This window comes from Canis lupus, chromosome 14 (assembly GCF_048164855.1).
Source record: "Canis lupus baileyi chromosome 14, mCanLup2.hap1, whole genome shotgun sequence".
NCBI classification, from domain to species: Eukaryota; Metazoa; Chordata; class Mammalia; order Carnivora; family Canidae; genus Canis; species Canis lupus.
In genome coordinates this window covers 60,185,788-60,205,559 of record NC_132851.1, presented here as the reverse complement: position 1 = coordinate 60,205,559, position 19,772 = coordinate 60,185,788, and the positions used below count along the sequence as shown (strand labels likewise).

The window sequence follows — 19,772 nt, the reverse complement described above, 5'->3', positions numbered from 1 at the left end:
GATCATGACCTGAGCCGAAGGCAGACCCTCAACTGACTGAACCACCAGGTGCCCAAGGTGTGAGAATTCTTATTGTCCCATGTACTTATTGAAATGTGTTGGTGTTAGACTTGTTATTTTTTGACAGTGTAGTGGGGTATATTTCTGGATTTAATTTGCATTTCCCTAATTATTAGTGAGGTTAAATAGTTAAATATCTTTCATTTGCTTTTTGTTCATTTTTAAATGAATTGCCTCTTTGTAAGTTGCTTGGCTCAGTTTTCTATTTTTTTAGAAACTCTATTTTGGCGTGTAATCCTTAATGGGTCACATGTATTAATGTCTTTTATACAGAACACATAATTTTATTTATTTATTTGTTTGTTTATTTTCAGAAGACATAATTTTAATGTACAGTTAAGGCTGTACAGTCAGAAATTTGCTTATACCTTTTGTCTTAAAAATGTAACTGCTTACTTACTGTTGACTCGAAACCTTACTGAAAGCATAAACAATTAGCACGTATTTTATATTTTACATGTATTATATGCTATATTCTTAAAATCTAGAAATGGGAAAGAAAGTGTTATTAAGAAAATCATAAGGAAGAGAAAAAACATTTTCAGTATTGTGTATATTGAAAAAAATCATGGGTAAGTGGACCTGCACCCTTTAAACCTGTATTGTTCAAGATAAGCTATAGAATTTATCAGACTTTTTGAACATTTGCTTTTGTATTGATTCCAAGATCATAAAGATCTATTTTTCTATATTTTCTTCTCAAAACTTTAACTTGGTGGGATGCCTGGGTGTCTCAGCAGTTAAGTTGTCTGCCTTTGGCCCAGGTCGTGATCCTGGAGTCCCGGGATTGAGTCCCACATCGGGCTCCCGGTGCATGGAGCCTGCTTCTCCCTCTGCCTATGTCTCTGCCTCTCTCTCTCTCTCTCTGAGAGAGAATAAATAAATAATAAAATAAAATAAAAAAATCTTTAAATAAATAAATAAATAAATAAATCTTTCATGAATAAAATAAATCTTTAAAAAACTTGCTTTTTTAGTATTTACTTCTTTAAATCATCTGTAATTTATTTAGGAAATTAAAATTCTTTTTTCCCTATGTAGATAATCAGTTTATTGAATAGTATGTTTCCCCCCACTGAATTGTAATGACCTTGCTGTCTTTTATCAGATTTCCATATTTATATCAGCTTGTTTCTTATTTATTTGCATAAGATTCCTGAGAAGTGGATAGTACAGGTATTAGCTCCATTTTTATAAATGAGGAAGGTCTACATAGATTAAATAGTGTGTCATTAGATACCTAGGCCTTCTAACTAGTAGTCCAGTAGTTTTTACTTGAATGTATTAATAAAATAAATCCAAGTTTTATTAAATAAGGCAGATGAGCCTTAGTTATAGGTTGAGAGAAATGTTCAGGTAAAAAGTGATTTCCCTGAGTTTTAAAATTTGAGCTAGTATTCCTACAACAAACCTTACCTTTTGTGTAAAATGAGGAGTTAGCCTAATTAGAAATACCCAAAGTTGATAGTTGCTAAAATGTTTGCTGAAGAAAACCTATTAGGTATCTGAATTCATAGACAGATCTTTGAGACATTTGTTTCATCAGGATATATGATCATTAAGCTACTTTATACACACAGAAGAGCAAACATGTGTTTTGGTATTCTCCCTGTCATAAGGTGAAAAGATAAATCTTTGTGGTTACCCAGTGATCCTTATGGAAACTTCAAAGATAATTTGGATATAAAATACATATTAACAGTTGTATGGTTCTGTATTTAGGAAAGTTAGACAAAAAAAATGGTCAGAGAAAACTGGGTATTACATTAAAATATGAATAGATCATGGGTGCCTACAGGGAGGCAAATGATTGGTCCCTTTTCATGATGATAATATTTAAAACATGCATCAGTAACAAGAGTAAGCTCTTTTAGAAGGAAGGAGCTTGGGGCATCTGGGTGGCTCAGTGGTTGAATGTCTGCCTTTGGCTCAGGTTGTGATCCCAGGGTGCTGGGATTGAGTCCCACATCAGCTCCCTGCATGGAGCCTGCTTCTCCCTCTGCCTATGTTTCTGCCTCTCTGTGTCTCTTATGAATAAATAAATAAAATCTTTAAAAAAAAAAAAAAAAAAAAGAAGGCACTTATGTCAAAAATGGCTTAAAGGATGCCAGAAGAGATTAGGTTTTATAATATTTTTTGTTCATCATTGCTAAGCTCTTTAAAAACTGTAAATCTTAATATACATTTATATGTGTATACTTACACATATGTACATATATAAGTACAAGGTTTGGCATCAGGTTTAACTTGAACTTCTTGTTAAATAAAATAGTATATAATTTGTATTAACCTGACCTTATCATTAAATAAGATAGTATATAATTTGTATTGATTTTACCTTTTTTCCTTTTTTTAAAAATTCAGTTTGCCGACATAGAGTATAACATCCAGTGCTCATCCCATCAAATTGATTTTACATTCTTTTTTTTTCAAGACTTATTTTTTTTAATGTCTTTTTTTTTTTTTAATTTTACTTATTTATGATAGTCACACAGAGAGAGAGAGAGAAAGGAGAGAGAGAGAGGCAGAGACCTAGGCAGAGGGAGAAGCAGGCTCCATGCAGGGAGCCCGACGTGGGATTCGATCCCGGGTCTCCAGGATCGCGCCCTGGGCCAAAGGCAGGCACTAAACCGCTGCGCCACCCAGGGATCCCTGATTTTACATTCTTAATAAATTGTAAGAATTGATATATAAACATATTCATTACTTTGTGTATACATTTGTATTTCTCTGTAATTGTTTTATTTAGTGTAGTGCCAAGATTTTTTAGCCTCTAAGCAATCAACTTTTGTTTCCTCTGGCCATAGGGATATATGAATGTAGGTAGTCAAGAACTAGTATCTAGCTAATGCTCTGTGCAAGTACATGTAACATAAACCTTTTAATGTTTTCATAATGGCTAACATGAATTGTATATTAGCATCTGAAGGAATTGCTTCATTTTTAGTCTTTTTAACTGATGGTCATTTAAAAATGTATGAGACAGGAGTATATTAAAACTATGTTTAGAAACCAGTTTTGTGGGGATCCCTGGGTGGCTCAGCGGTTTGGTTGCTGCCTTCAGCCCAGGGTGTGATCCTGGAGACCCAGGATCAAGTCCCATGTCAGGCTCCCTGCATGGAGCCTGCTTCTCCCTCTGCCTGTGTCTCTGCCTCTCTCACTCTCTCTGTCTCTCATGAATAAATAAATATCTTAAAAAAAAAAAAAAAGAAAAAGAAAAAGAAACCAGTTTTGTGTCTTTTATCTTAGGAATTGTCCACAGATCCAAAAATTAATTATTAATATAATTCAATATTAATCTAAAGTCTTAAAGCTAACAAAGGGGTTTGAAAACACAATTTAGCTTGATACTTTGAGTTTTTATAATTTATGGCACTATAAAAATTCTAGGATGATTGGGTAGCTCAGTTGATCCTCTAGCTCTTGTTTTGGGCTCAGGTCATGATCCTGGGGTCGTGGGGTAGAACCCCACCATGGGCTCTGTGCTCAGTGAGGAATCTGCTTCCCTCTGCCCCTCCTCCTACTTGTGTGCTCTCTTTCTCTCAATAAATTAAAATTTTCTTTAAAAAAAAAAGAATTAATTGCTTTTTTAAAAAAGACGTTACCAGGGCACCTGGGTGGCTCAGTCAGTTGAGTGTCCAACTAATGCTTTCAGCTCAGGTCATGATCTCATGGGTTGTGGAATTGAGCCCCACATGTTGAGTGGGGAGTCTCCTTGAGATTCTCTCCCTCTGCTCTGCTACCCACCCCCCCCCCCCGTTTGCGCTCTCTTTCAAATAAATAAATGAATGTTAAAAAAAGACATTATATTGTCTATTATTATTATTTAACTTAGTTGGGCACATGATTTTGTATTTTGTAATGTTCAAAGATGTTATTCGTACCATTTGTACCAGGAGAGGAATTTTAGGAATTAAAACTTACTAGGATTTTTGGAAGAAAATAAATTTAAACCTTTTTAATACTAGAATATTATGTGATACACCCATATACATACACACACATACACATGTTGAAATCAGAGAGGAGATGGGTAATAGTTTTTAAGCTGAAATTGATTAATTTGTCTAAGGCATCTAGCTTTTTTTTTAAATTAAGGCATCTTCCTGAATAGAAATGTTACATGAGTTACTTCTCTTTACAAGTATGTAACGATATTGAAACTTTTAACTTAAGTGTTATTTTTTGTTTCTTTATAACCATGAGCATTAATTAAAGCTAACTTCCTTCTTCCCTGTTAAAACTTTTGGGAACAAAAGTTTAAGGGCTAGAAGACTTGAATCATAAACAGTTTCCACTGAGTTTCTTTCATTTGAATTTATGGAATCACTTAATTTCTGTATTATTTCTATAAGCCGGATGGAACAGAAGCTCATTACAGTAGACTTAAAATTCACTCATGAAATGTGCACAACTCAATTGTTTTAAAATATATTCACAGGAAGGTGCAAACCATCAACATAGTCCATTTTGGAGCATTTTCAGCACTTCATAAAAAAGCCAGTGCCCTTTAGTTAGCATTTCTGTAGTCCCTCTTCCACTGCTTTAAGCAGCCACTAATATAATTTTTGTTTGTATAGATTTTACATTTTGGATTTTAATCTGAATGAAATCCTGTAGTATGAGTTTTTTGTATTGGCTTCTTTCTGTTTGGATATTTTCTTTCTTTTTCTTTCCCCATGGGGCTTGAACTTATGACCCTGAAATCAAGACCTGAGCTGAGATCAAGAGTCAGATACTTAACCGCCTGAGCCACGCAGGTGCCCCCTGTTTGGATATTTTCAGGTTTCATTCATGTTGTAGCATGTATCAGTACTTTATTACTTTTTAGGACCAAATATTTTACGGTTTTGCCATGTTTCGTTTATTTGGTCATTTGTTGATGGACATTTGGGTTCTTCCTTTTAGCTCTTGTGAATAATGCTGGCATAAACATTTGTGTACAGGTTTCTATGTGAACATATGTTTTCATGTCTCTTGGACATATACCTAGGATTGGAATTGCTTAGTCATATGGTAACTCTATATTTAAATTGTTTGAGGTACTGCAAGACTGTTTTCCAAAGCATCTGCACCATTTTACATTTCTACCAGCAGTGTATGAGGATTCCAGTATTTCTACATCCTTGCCAGCAGTTGTTATCATCTGACTTTGATTCTAGCTATCCTAGTTGGTATGAAAGTGGTATCTCATTGTGGTTTTCATTTGCATTTCCCAGATGACTGATGATGTTGAGCATCTTTTCGTGTGTTTATTCGTCATTTGCATATCTTTAGAAAAAGATCTGTTCAGCCTAATTTTTAGTCGGATTGTCTTTTTTTTAAATTATGTTGTAAGAAAAAAAATAATGTAAGAGATCTTTATATATTTTGGTTACAAGTCTCTTGTCAAATAAGGGATTTGCAGGTATTTTCTCCTTTGGGTTGTTTTTTTGCTTCTTCATGGTGTCCTTTGAAGCTCATAAGCTTTTAATTTTTATAAAGTCCAATCTATTTTATCATTTTGTTGTTTATACTTTTGATGTCATATCTAAGAATGGAAGTTCATGAAGATTTGCCTCTATCTTTTCTTCTAAGAGTTTTATAGTTTTAACTCTCTTACATTTAGGTCTTTCATCCATCTTGCTAATTTTTATATATTCTGTGAAGTAAAGGTTTCACTATTCTTCTCCATGTTGACTATCCAATTGTCCCATTAGTGTTTGTTGAAAAGACTTATTTTCCCCATAGAATGGTCTTGACGCCATTATTGAAAATCAGTTGACCGTAATATATGAGAGTTTCTTTCTGGGTTCTCAATTTTTTCCTTCTTGATCTGTGTATCAGTTCTGGGTCTAGTACTATACTGTTGTGATTACCATTGCCATGATAAGATTTGAGATCAAGAGATATGAGTCCTTTTTATTTTTCCTTTTCAGAATTGTTTTGACTATTATGGGTTCCTTGCAATTCCATATACATTTTAAAATCAGCATGCCAATTTCTACGAAGACTTCATTTGAGATTCTGATACAGATTGCATTGGATTTGTGTATCAGCTTGAGGGAACATTGCCATTTTAACAATAAATATATTGATACATGAACATGTGATATTTTTCCATTTACTGAGATCTGTAACTTATTGCAAGAGTGTTTTCAGAGCATAAGTTTTATACTTCTTTTGTTAAATCATCCCTAAGCATTTTATTTGTTTTGATGCTATTGTGAAAGGAATTGCTTTTTATTTATTTCTTTAAAAGATTATTTATTTATTTATTGGCAGAAACACAGGCAGAGGGAGAAGCAGGCTCCATAGAGAGAGAAAGAGGCAGAAACACAGGCAGAGGGAGAAGCAGGCTCCATGCAGAGAGCCTGACGCGGGACTCGATCCTGAGTCTCCAGGATCACACCCTGGGCTGAAGGTGGCGCTAAACCGCTGCGCCAACGGGGCTGCCCAGGAATTGCTTTTTAAATTTTATTTTTGGATGTTCGTTGCAAGTGTATGGAAATACAATTAATATTTGATCTTGTATTCAACCTTGCTAAAGTCATTTATTAATTTTGAAAGCTTTTTAGTGGATTTCATAGGATTTTCTGAGTACAAAAACCATATCATTTGTGAATAGAGATACTTTTACCCTTCTTTTAAAATCTCGTATTTATTTATTTATTTTATATTGCCTAATTGCCCGGCTAAAATCTTTAGTACAGTGTTTAATAGAAGTGGCAACAGCAGACTTCTTTGTCTTGTTCCTAAATTTTAAGAGGAAAGCATCCATTCTTTCACCATTTAGTATGTTGCTAGCTGTAGGTTTTTCATACATACTCTTTATCAGGTTGAGGCAGTTTCCGTCTAGTTCTAGTTTGTTGGGTGTTTCTATCATAAAAAGCTATTTGATTTTGTGGAATGCTTTTTTTTTTTTGCATCTTTTCATATGATATGATTTTTGTTTCTTACTCAGATGATATATTAATTGGTTTTAGTATGGTAGACCATACTGCATCTCTGGTATAAATCCCATTTGGACACGACGGGACCAAATGGGACATATAATTCTATTTATACATTGCTAGATTTCTTTTGCTATTATGTTGTTGAGTTTTTTTGGTCTCTGGTTTTCTTGTGATGTCTTTGTCGAGTTTTGGTATCAAGATAATCCTGGCTTCATAAAATAAGTTAAGAAGTTCTCTTCTGTCTTTTGAAAGAGTTTGTGAAGAATTTGTATTCTTTGAATGCTTGGTAGAATTCATCAGTGAAACCATTTGGGCCTGGGCTTTTCTTTCTAGGGAGTTTTTTTGATTACTGATTCATTCTCCTGTTACAGGTCTTTTGGGATTATTTCTTCTTGAATCAGTTTTGGTAATTAGCGTATCTTTAGGAATTTTTCCACTTCATCTAGGTTATCTAATTTGTTGATGTATAGTTGTTCATAATATTCTCTTATAATCCCTTTTATTTCTTTAGACTCTGATCATAGGACCTAGAGGGATAGTAGAACCTTCAGAAATAAAATATCAAAGAATACTCGAAAGTTTGCATGCTCTTTAGTTATGTCACATGCAAATTTTTTCCTCAAGTATAATAAGAGTAGGCTGTTAGAATGAGTCAAGAAACAAAGTAAAACATAGGGCTTAGAAAGGTGAGAAAAGTTGTATAGTTTGGGAATAGTATATCCTATATGCATATATAGGAGATAAACTTAAACTAATTAGATGTTAGCTATTAAAGAGATGAGCCTGAGTGCCTCTTAGCCCCCTACTGTACCTCAATAGGCTGGATAGGGGTGTCAAAGAAAACAGTTTCAGTTGTTTGTGGATTTTCAAAAAAAAGATATATTAAATGTGTAAAATACATTATATCCTGCCTGTAGGTAGTGTCTCCCTGTGTTCTCCTGTCATCACTTCCATCTTAGGCCAGGTGTCTACCAGATTTCTTATCAGAATTATTCTTAGTGGGTCCTAGAATCAAATTTCTTTTTCCTACTCTAGTAAGTCCTAAGACCTGAACAGGATTATCTGATATTTGTTACAGCCAATATTATATTGTCTACTCATTGTGTATTCTTTCTGGAAGAATATTTTATGGAGGAATGAAAACAATTTTACACTTTACATTTTTACAGAGGTATAGGAAATCCAAAGAAGAAAGATAATATGACCGCACAAAATGTTCATCTGAAGTCTCAGATCAAGGAATTTACATGCAAGACTCCAGCAGAATCTAACTTGGATTCTGGAGAGCCTAAAACTTCAGTTTTGGAAGGAAGGTATGTATATATCTGAAGTCATATACCCTTTTTTAAAATGAAGGAATGGTAAATTATAACAGATTCCCAAGACTTTTAAGTGATGGCTAAGATTTCTTTACTGTTTGGTGAGTTATGATTAGTAGGCCTATCCTGGATTCATAGTAGAAGGAAAGGAATCTAGGACTAGGATAAGCTGAATTATCTCTGAGCAGTTTCTGGACCATATTTTAAATTTCACTTGTTTTTTACTGTATTTTTTAACTAAGACAAGCTGATTTATTTCTAATTTTTTATGATTTAATTTTTATCAAGGGGTGTTGCTTGAGTTGATTTAAAATTTATAACTGATTCATGAAGCTTAAAAGGTTATAAAATTCAGCATTTGTTTGACGGTTATAAGACTAAATTATAGATTATTTTATGCATCATGTACATACATATTTGGTGACCTATAACATCAATGTTAGTTTTATAAGAAGGAAACCTTGGCAGTTTTGGGAAAAAAATGACCATCAAGGTACATAATTAGATATATGTATTATAAATGCACAATTTTATGGTTTACTTTTTTATCTTAAAGTGGACCTTTCAGGGTTAAGAATTATTTAACATCTGGAAAGAATAATTCCGATGTGGATGACAGGGAAGTTTCGGAAAGTTCAAGTAAGTTATTATTTATTGTCTGTTGTCTTGATATTTATGGCATTATGCATATAGAGTAAGGTGTGCTGTGTTTTATATAAATAATCACCAGTGGTAAATGTGAATTGAGTACTTACTCTTAAGAGCCTTACCAAATGTTTAGAGATTTTTAAGACCTTACACCTAGGTGACAGGGAGGAAGAGAAGGAATGACAGAGTGACAGTCCTTTCTTTGAGGTAGAACATAATGAAATATTTGACACTGAAAATATCTACTCTAGTATTTAAAAATGTTAAGGGGTGCCTGGGTGGTGTAGTCAGTTGGGCATCTGATTCTTGGTTTTGGCTCAGGTCATGATCTCAAGGGTAGTAGTAAGAGAGAGCCCAGCATCGGGCCCTTGCTCAGTACAGAGTCTGCTTGAGACTTTCCCTGTGCCCCAGATGCCATGTGCTTTCTCTCTCTCTCTCAAATAAATACATCTTTAAAAAAAAAAAAAAAAATGTTAAGCTGATAAGGGAATAAATGAAGCAAGATAAGCCATTTATTAATTACTGTGGGTATATGATGGGTATATCATTTGATTATATCATTTTTTCTGCCTTAAATATGTTTGAAACTTTAAAGTTTTTGAAATGCCTCTTAATAGTTTTGTAACTTTTTATGCTGCCAAAGAAAGTGTGTTTGAAATATGATGTTTTACTATCTATTTTTTCTTCCTGATTCACTAATTCATTTTCCTTTTACTTATTTTTTAAAATTGGAATATCATTTTTTTTTTTTGAGAGAGAGACAGAGCACAGCACACACAGGTGTACCCACGAGCAGGGTTGGTTGAGGGGGGTTGCCAGGAGGAGAGACACTTTTTTTTTTTTTTTTTAGATTTATTTATTTATTCATTCATTCATCAGAGACAGAGAGAGAGAGAGAGAGGGAGAGAGAGGCAGAAACATAGGCAGAGGGAGAAGCAGGCTCCATGCAGGGAGCCTGACATGGGACTCGATCCCGGGTCTCCAGGATCACACCATGGGCTGAAGGCAGCTCTAAACTGCTGAGCCATGTGGGCTACCCCAAAAGGAGAGACTCTTAAGCAGACTTCTTGGAGCTAGACATGGGGCTGATCTCACAACCTTGAGATTATGACCTGAGCTGGATATAAGAGTTGAATGCTCAACTGACAGAGCCACCCAATGCCCCTTTTTTTCCTTTTAATTTGCATCTCTTGAAATGCTAGAAAGGTGGAATTTTTTTTTAAAGATTGTATTTTTAAGTAATCTCTATACCTAATGTGGGATTTGAATGTAAAAACCCTGTTAACAAAGAGTCATAGGCTCTACCAACTAAACCAGCCAGACATCCCCTTTGCTTTTTCCTTTAAATTGTTTTTTTCCCCTGTGTTTAGATTTTATTTTTCTCCTCTAAGTTGAATGCTTTCTATAATTATTTTTCTATTTTTTATTTGATAATAATTTTTCATTTGAAAAAAATTTCCTGATTATAGTTTTGGCTTAATTTTTTAGCTTTTTATTAAAAAATTTTTTTAAATGATTTATTTAATTTTTTGGAGAGAATGTGAGCAGGATTGGGGCAGAGGGAGAGGGGAAAGAGAGAATCTGAAGCAGACTTTGTGCTGAGGGCAGAGCACCCACTTGGAGCACGATCTCACAACCCTGAGATGATGACCTGAGCCAGAAAGAGTTGGACTCTCAGTTCAGTGAGCCACCCAGGCACCCAATTTTATAGCTTTTTAAATGTTTTTTTTTTCTTTTAAAGATTTATTTATTTTAGAGAGAGAGAGAGAGAACATGAGCAGAGAGGGGGCAGAGGGAGAGAGAATCTCTATCAGACTCCTCGTTGAGTGCAGAGCCTAGTGTGGGTCTCCATCCCATGACCCTGAGATCATGACCTGAGCCGAAGTCGAGAGTTGGACACTAAGCCAACTGAGCCACCTAGGGAGTCCCAAATGTTGTGTTCTTATTGTAGTGTACCATAAATTACAGTGATTTTTCTGTGACCTATGAGTTTTTTTAAAGAGTATATTTAATCAAGAACTTGGTCTCCAGAGTCTGGAACTTGGGGTTGAATCTAGCTCTACCACTTATTTACTATGTTATATTGAGTAAAAAAATTAATTGCTCTTACATTTAACGTCCTATCTGTAAAATGGGGATATCATTTCCAATCCCTTAGCTTTCTTGTTTAGTTTACTTATTAATTTATTTTTAAAGATTTTATTTATTTATTTATTCCTGAGAGACACAGAGAGAGAGGCACAGACAATAGGCAGAGGGAGAAGTAAGCTCCATGCAGGAGCCTGATGCAGGAGTCAATCCTGGGACTCCAGGATCACACCCTGAGCCAAAGGCAGAGGCTTAAATGCTGAGCCACCCAGACGTCCCTCTTGTTTAGTTTAATATCTGGTTTGTGGTAGAACATAATGTTGGCTGTTGCCCTAAAGTGTTTTGTTCTTTGTTAAGAATTTCTAGTTTCATTTCACTGTTCTAGGGTACTTTGGCTTGTATTATAAATTTTTTGAAAAATAGACCTTTATTAAGATTTTCTTTGTGTTCTATAGTATACTTAGAACATATAAAATTCATGTAAGAATTTTATAATTCTCCCATGGGTGCTTGAAAAAAGAATATTATTTTGTGTATATGTATGGATTTTAAAATATCCACTTGTTTTAATGATATAAGTGGATATATATTTTTGAATATATGTAGCACTCTTAAATATTGTTTTAATTTTTAAAGATTTTTATTTATTTGAGAGACAATGAATGAGCACGAACGGGAGTAGGGTGGGTGAGGGAAAGAGAGAATTCAGACTCCTCATTGAGTAGGCAGCCTGAAGACTCGGGGCTCCATCCTAAAGACCCTGAGATAATGACCTAAGCCCAAGGCAGATGCTTAAACCCAAGCACCTCGGAATTTCTTAAATATTTATAGAATATTATGTTTCTTATGATAACTTTAATGGTTTTGGGTTGAGCACCTGAAAGAATGGTCCTGTCATTATGTGATTTGGAGACTACTAGGGAAGGAGTGGATTTGGGGAAAAGAACAAGATCTTAGAATGGAACATGTTACATAGATATTATTTTGATCCTTTATCTTTATATCCTTGCTTGTGATTTGTGTAATCTGCTGAGGACTGCCAGAGTTGCAGTAAAGTGCTTCTCCTGCAGTGGTCTGCTTTTTTCTCCTTCTGTCTTCTGTAGTGTTTGCTCTGTATATTTCAGTGCTTTTACTAAGCAGGTAAGCATTTATATGGAATGTAACTGCTTAAGTCAAATTTATCTTCTTGATCTTGTTACAGTGCTTTTAACTTATAGTCTGTTTTGCCTAATATTGTGATGCCTGCTTTCTTTTGGTTTGTTCTTATTTTTTTATATGTTTGTTCATCTTTTTACTTAACCTTTCTTAAAGAACTAAAACAAAGTGGTTTAGAAATAGTACATAAATGAGTTTTTATTTTTAACTTCTGTCAGTATTTTTTCCTTTAATAAATGTTTAATACATTTGTACTTACTGTCAGGACAGATAGCCTTGATATTTCTTTTTAAAGTTGGTAGACATTCTCACATATGCTAGCGAAAACTCAGGGAAAAAAAATATATGTATTTATATATTTATATATATTTTTTACAACCAGTTGAATGGTAAAAATAATCTTTGAGTCATAATCTTTTTTTCCTTTAAACTAGCTGGCTATTGATCTTTTGCCTCATAGCTAATGCTCATGAGCAGAAATTCAAAAGCAGGCTTACTTCTTGTTTTCTTTGTAGGTAATCTGTTTTCTTCTATCTCTGTGCTTATTAAGATTCTTAAATGTTTGAAACAGAAGTTGTTTTTTTATTGCTATTTTTTTAAAATAATTTTTTTGGGGCAGCCCCAGTGGCGCAGCGGTTTAGCGCCGCCTGCAGCCTGGGGTGTGATCCTGGAGACCCAGGATCGAGTCCCACGTCAGGCTCCCTGCATGGAGCCTGCTTCTCCCTCTGCCTGTGTCTCTGCCTCTCTCTCTCTCTCTTTCTCTCTCTCTCTCTGAATAAATAAAAAATCTTTAGAAAAATATTTTTTTGGAAATTATTAAATTTATTAAGTTATTAAATTTTGGAAATTTTTAATTTTAAACTCTCCCTGAAATCCCATATTTGTTTCATCCAGTTTCCACAATTGTCAACATTTTATATTTGTTTCATTTTCCTTCCTGCCTCCAGTACATACATGTTCATACTCACTTCTGTTAGACCTTAAAAAAATATATTTTTTTAAAGTAGGCTCTGCACTTTGCCTGAAGCCCAACGTGGGGCCTGAACTCATGACTCCAAGGTCAAGACCTGAGCTGAGATCAACTTGGATACTCATCTGACTAAGTCACCCATGCACCCCTTAAAATTATTTTTATCGAAATATAATTAATATACAGTGATATGTTTTAGGTATACAACAGAATGATTCAGCATTTTTATACTTTATTCAATGTTTATCATAAGCATAGTCTTAATTCCCTTTATCTGTGTCATTCATTGCTCACCCACCTCTCCTCTGGCAACCACCATTATGTTCTCTGTATTTAAGAGTCTGGTTTTCTTTATTCAGTTGTTTTGTTTCTTAAATTCCACTTGTGAGGGACTGTGAGGGACACCTGGGTGGCTCAGCAGTTGAGCATCTGCCTTCAGCTCAGGGCGTGATCCTGGGATCTGGATCAACTCCCAGATCTGGCTCCTTGCCGGGAGCCTATTTCTCCCTCTGCTTGTCTCTGTCTCTCTTACGTGAATAAGTAAATAAAATCTTAAAAAAAAAAAAAAATCCACATGTGCGTGAAATCATATGGCATTTATCTTTCCCTGACTGACTTGTTTCACATAGCGTTATACTGTCCATCCATTCCATCTATGTTGTTGTAGATTGCAAGATGTCACTATTTTTATGCCTAAATTCTATTCTGTATGTGTGTGTGGTTTGTATATGTACCACATGTTCTTTATTAATTCACTTATGGATGAACATTTGGGTTGCTTCTATATCTTGGCTGTTGTAAATAATGCTACAGTATGATAATGGAACAAAATAGACACATAGATAAATGGAACAAAACAGAGAGCCCACTTATAACTCATGCTTATATAATCAATTAATCTATGACAAAGGAGGCAAGGATATCATTGCTTCTAGGCTTTCTCAGTGGACTGTCCTCAATATATGTACTTACTGCTTCATTCCTTCTCTGTTCCCATCTGCTGCTTCCCACAGCTCATTGCTGTGGGATAATTTTCAGCCAGTGACTAGCTCTCTACCTTTTCTACTTGGGATTGCATGAGAAGTTAGATTTTTTTTTGCATATTTTTTTATTGGACTTCGGTTTGCCAACATATAGTACAACACCCAGTGCTCATCCTGTCAAGTGCCCCCCTGAGTGCTTGTCACCCAGTCACCCCATTCCCCCGCCCACCTCCCCTTCCACATCCCTTTGTTTGTTTCCTAGAGTTAGGAGTCTCTCATGGTTTGTCTCCCTCTCTAATTTTTCCCACTCAGTTCCCCTCCTTTCCCTTACAGTCCTTTTCACTATTTCTTATATTCCCCGTATGAGTGAAACTATATGATGATTGTCCTTCTCTGATTGACTTAACTTCAGCCAGCATAATACTGTCCAGTTCCATCCATGTCCAAGCAAATGGTGGGTATTTGTCGTTTCTAATGGCCGAGGAATATTCCATTGTATATATAGACCACATCTTCTTTATCCATTCATCTGTTGAAGGACATTGAGGCTCCTTCCACAGTTTGGCTATTGTGGACATTGCTGCTAGAAACATCGGGGTGCAGGTGTCTTGGCTTTTCACTGCATCTGTATCTTTGGGGTAAATCCCCAGCAGTGCAATTGCGGGGTCGTAGGGCAGTTCTATTTTTAACTCTTTGAGGAACCTCCACACAGTTTTCCAGAGTGGCAGTACCAGTTCACATTCCCACCAACAGTGCAAGAGGGTTCCCCTTTCTCCACATCCTTGCCAACATTTGTTATTTCCTGTCTTGTTAATTGTCACCATTCTCACTGGTGTGAGGTAGTATCTCATCGTGCTTTTGATTTGTATTTCCCTGATGGCAAGTGATGTGGAGCATTTTCTCATATGCTTGTTAGCCATGTGTATGTCTTCTTTGGGGAAATTTCTGTTCATGTCTTTTGCCCATTTCATGATTGGATTGTTTGTTTCCTTGCTGTTGAATTTAATAAGTTCTTTATAGATCTTGAATACTAGATCTTTATGTGAAAAGTTATTTGCAAATATCTTCTCCCATTCTGTAGGTTGCCTTTTAGTTTTGTTGACTGTTTCTTTTGCTGTGCAGAAGCCTTTTATCTTGATGAAGTCCCAGTACTTCATTTTTGCTTTTGTTTCCCTTGCCTTCATAGATATATCTTGGAAGAAGTTGCTGTGCCAAAGTTCAGAAATGTTGCCTGTGTTCCCCTCTAGGATTTTGATGGATTCTTGTCTCCCATTTAGATCTTTCATCCATTTTGAGTTTATCTTTGTGTATGGTGTAAGAGAATGGTCTAGTTTCATTCTTCTGCACATGGCTGTCCAATTTTCCCAGCATCATTTATGGAAGAGACTTTTTTCCAGTGGATAGTTTTTCCTGCTTTGTCGAATATTAGTTGACCATAGAGTTTAGGGCCCATTTCTGGGTTCCTGTTCTGTTCCATTGATCAATGTGTCTGTTTTTGTGCCAGTACCACACTGTCTTGATGACCACAGCTTTGTAGTACAACCTGAAATCCGGCATTGTGATGCCCCCGGCTCTAGTTTTCTTTTTCAATGTTCCCCTGGCTGTTCGGGGTCGTTTCTGATTCCACACAAAACTTAAGATGCTTTATTCCAACTCTCTGAAGAAAGTCCATGGTATTTTGATAAGGATTGCATTGAACATGTAAATTGCCCTGGGTAACATTGACATTTTCACAATATTAATTCTTCGAATCCATGAGCATGGAATATTTTTCCATCTTTTGTATCTTCCTCAGTTTCTTTCAGAAGTGTTCGCAGTTTTGGGGGTATAGATCCTTTATCTCTTTGGTTAGGTTTATTCCTAGATATCTTATGCAATTTTGGGTGCAATTGTAAATGGGATTGACTCCTTTATTTCTTTTTCTTCAGTCTCATTGTTAGTATATAGAAATGCCATTGATTTCTGGGCATTGATTTTGTATCCTGCCATTCTGCCGAATTTCTGTATGAGTTCTAGCAATCTTGGAATGGAGTCTTTTGTGTTTTCTATGTACAGTATCATGTCATCTGCGAGGAGGGAGAGTTTGACTTCTTTGCCAGTTTGAATGCTTTTTGTTTCTTTTTGTTGCCTGATTGCTGAAGGCTAGGACTTCTAGTACTATGTAGAATAGCAGTGGTGAGAGTGGACATCCCTGTCGTGTTCCTGATCTTAGGGGAAAGGCTCTCAGTGTTTCCCCATTGAGAATGATATTTGCTGTGGGCTTTTCATAGAAGGCTTTTAAGATGCTGAGGAATGTTCCCTCTATCCCTACACTCTGAAGAGTTTTGATCAAGAATGGATGTCAAATGCTTTCTCTGCATCTATTGAGAGGGTCATGTGGTTCTTGTTTTTTTTTTGTTGTTGTTGTTGACATAATCTATTACGTTGATTGTTTTACAAGTGTTGAGCCAGCCATGCATCCCGGCGATAAATCCCACTTGGTCATGGTGAATAATCTTCTCAATGTATTGTTGGATCCTACTGGCTAGTATCTTGTTGAGAATTTTTGCATCTGTGGTCTTCAGGGATATTGGTCTATAATTCTCCCTTTTGGTGGGGTCTTTGTCTGGTTTTAGAATTAAGGTGATGCTGGCCTCATAAAAGGAGTTTGGAAGTATTCTGTCCCTTTCTATCTTTAGGAACAGCTTTAGTAGGATAGGTATGGTTTCTTCTTAAACGTTTGATAGAATTCCCCTGGGAAGCCATTGGGCCCTGGACTTTTGTGTCTTGGGAGGTTTTTGATGACTGCTTCAGTTTCCTCCCTGGTTATCGGTTTTTCATTCCTTCAGGTTTTCTGTTCCTTCTTCTTCCAGTTTTGGTAGTTTGTATTCCAGGAATATGTCCTTTTCTTCTAGATTGCCTAATTTATTGACATATAGCTGCTTATAATATGTTTTTAAAATCGTTTATAGGGGTCCCTGGGTGGCTTAGCGGTTTGGCCCTTGCCTTCGGCTCAGGGCATGATTCTGGAGTCCTGGGATTGAGTCCCACATCAGGTTCCCTACATGGAGCCTGGTTCTAGCTTCTCCCTCTACCTGTGTCTCTGTCTCTCTCATGAATAAATAAATAAAATATAAAAAAAAAAACGTTTGTATTTCCTTGGTATTGGTTGTGATCTCTCCTTTTTCATTCGTGATTTTATTAATTTGAGTCTTTTTTCTTTTTAGTAAGGCTGGCTAAAGGTTTATCTATATTATTAATTCTTTCAAAGAACCAACTCCTGGTTTTGTTGATCTGTTCTACAGTTTTTCTGATCTCTATTTCATTGAGTTCAGCTTGAATCTTTATTAACCCTCTTCTTCTGCTTGGTGTAGGTTTTTTTTTTTTTTTTTTTTTTTTTTTTTTTTTTTTGCTATTCTTTCTCTATTTCCTTCAGGTGCAAAGTTAGCTTGTGTATTTGAGTTTTTTCCAGTTTTTTGAGGGATGCGTAGTGTGATGTATTTACCTCTTAGGACTGCTTTTGCTGTATCCCAAAGATTTTGAATGGTTGTATCTTCATTTTCATTAGTTTCCATGAATCTTTTAAATTCTTCTCTAATTTCCTGGTTGACCCATTCATCTTTTAGCAGGAATCTTTAACCTCTACATGTTTGAGTTTCTTCCAAATTTCTTCTTGTGATTGAGTTCTAGTTTCAAAGCATTTTGTTCTGAAAATATGCAGGGGACAATCCGAATATTTTGGTTTCGGTTGAGACCTGATTTGTGACGCAGTATGTGGTCTATTCTGGAGAAAGTTCCATGTGCACTTGAGAAGAATGTGTCTTCAGTTGCATTCAGATGTAAAGTTCTGTAAATATCTCTGAAATCCATCTGGTCCAGTGTATCATTTAAAGCTCTTGTTTCTTTGGAGATGTTGTGCTTTGAAGATCTGTCATTTGCAGAAAGTGCTGTGTTGATGTCTCCTACTATTAGTGTATTAGTATCTAAGTATGTCTTTACTTTGGTTATTAGTTGATTGATATACTTGGCAGCTCCCACATTAGGGGCATAAATATTCATGACCATTAGGTCCTCTTGTTGGATATAGATCCTTTAAGTATGATATAGTGTCCCTCTTCATCTCTTACTACAGTTTTTGGGATCAACTTTAATTTATCTGATATGAGGATTGGTACCCCAGCTTTCTTTTGAGGACCATTTGAATGGTAAATGGTTCTCCAACCTTTCATTTTCAGGCTGTACCAATCTTTCATTTTCAGGCTGTAAGTGTCCTTAGGTCTAAAATGAGTCTCTTGTAGACAGCAAATAGATGGGTCTTGCTTCTTCATCCAGTCTGCATCTTTTGATGGGATCATTTAGTCCATTCACGTTCAGTTACTATTGAAAGATACGAATTTAGTATCATCGTAATACCTATTTAGTCCCTGTTTTTGTGGATTATTACTTTGGTCTTCCTTTCTTTTACAGAGTCCTCCTTAATATTTCTTGCATAGTTGTTCGGTGGTCACATATTCTTTCTGTTTCTGCCTATCTTGAAAGCTCTTTATCTCTCCTCCATTCTGAATGAGAGCCTTGCTGGATAGAGTATTCTTGGCTGCATGTTCTTCTCATTTAGGACCCTGAATATATCCTGCCAGACCTTTCTGGCCTGTCAGGTCTTTGGAGAGGTCTGTTGTTATTCTAATATTTCTTTCCATATAAGTTAGGGATTTCTTGTCTCTTACTGCTTTAAGGATTTTCTTTTTATCTTTGGAATTTACAAGTTTCACTATTAAATGTCGAGGTGTTGAATGGTTTTCATAGATTTTGGGGGGGGGGGGACTTCTCTGTCTCCTGGATCTGAATGCCTGTTTCCCTCCCCAGATTAGGGAAGTTCTCAGCTATGATTTGTTCAAATACACTTTCTGTCCCTCTGGGTGCTCTATGGAACCCCAGTTATATGTAGATTTTTCCTTTGAGGCTATCAGTTATTTCCTTTAACCTTTCCTCATGGTCTTTTAATTGTTTTTCTCTTTTTTTCTTTAGCCATCAACTTGTCTTCTGTGTCACTCACCTTATCTTCTACCTCAGTAACCCTCATCGTTAGGACCTCCAGTTTGGATTGCATCTCATTTACTTGATTTTTAATTTTGGCCTGATTAGATCTAAATTCTGCAGTCATGAAGTCTCTTGATTCCTTTAGGCTTTTTTCCAGAGCTACCAGTAGGTTTATAATTGTGCTTCTGAATTCGCTGACATTGAATTGTAATCCAAATTCTGTAACTCTGTGGGAGAGTACTGTTTCTGATTCTTTCTTTTGTGGTGAGTTCTTTTTAGTCATTTTGCTCAGTGCAGAGTGGCTGTATGAGTGGGCTGAGTCATGATTATTGGCCACGACCTAAGTAAATTTCACCCTAGATGATTCTGCCGAGGTTAGAGACCAGAAATTGAAAACAAAGATCAGAACGACATAAAACAAAAGGACCATTAAAGTGAAAAACAAATTTTAAAACAAAGCAGTAAAAAATAAAAGGCCAGGAATCGTAAAGAAGAGGAAAAAAAAGAAAAGCAAAGGAGAAAAAAAAAGAAGAAAAAAAGGGGGAGGGACTGGGAGATGGTGGTGGTGACGAAGTTGTAGTGGAGGGAGAATGTAGTC

General features: G+C 35.8%; 1 protein-coding gene across 6 annotated transcripts in view; it reads left to right on the top strand.

Annotated features, from left to right (window-relative positions):
* Positions 1-19,772, top strand: part of CENPC (centromere protein C) — a 77,932-nt gene that overhangs the window by 37,516 nt on the left and 20,644 nt on the right. For all 6 annotated transcript variants that reach the window (XR_012007177.1, XR_012007178.1, XM_072775229.1 and 3 more), the window contains 2 exons: positions 8,165-8,308; positions 8,871-8,953. Coding sequence is in view for 4 of the 6 variants with exons in the window: in XM_072775229.1 (XP_072631330.1) it covers positions 8,165-8,308; positions 8,871-8,953 (227 nt within the window). In the remaining 2 variants the exon portion in view is untranslated. The remainder of the gene's footprint in view (positions 1-8,164; positions 8,309-8,870; positions 8,954-19,772) is intronic.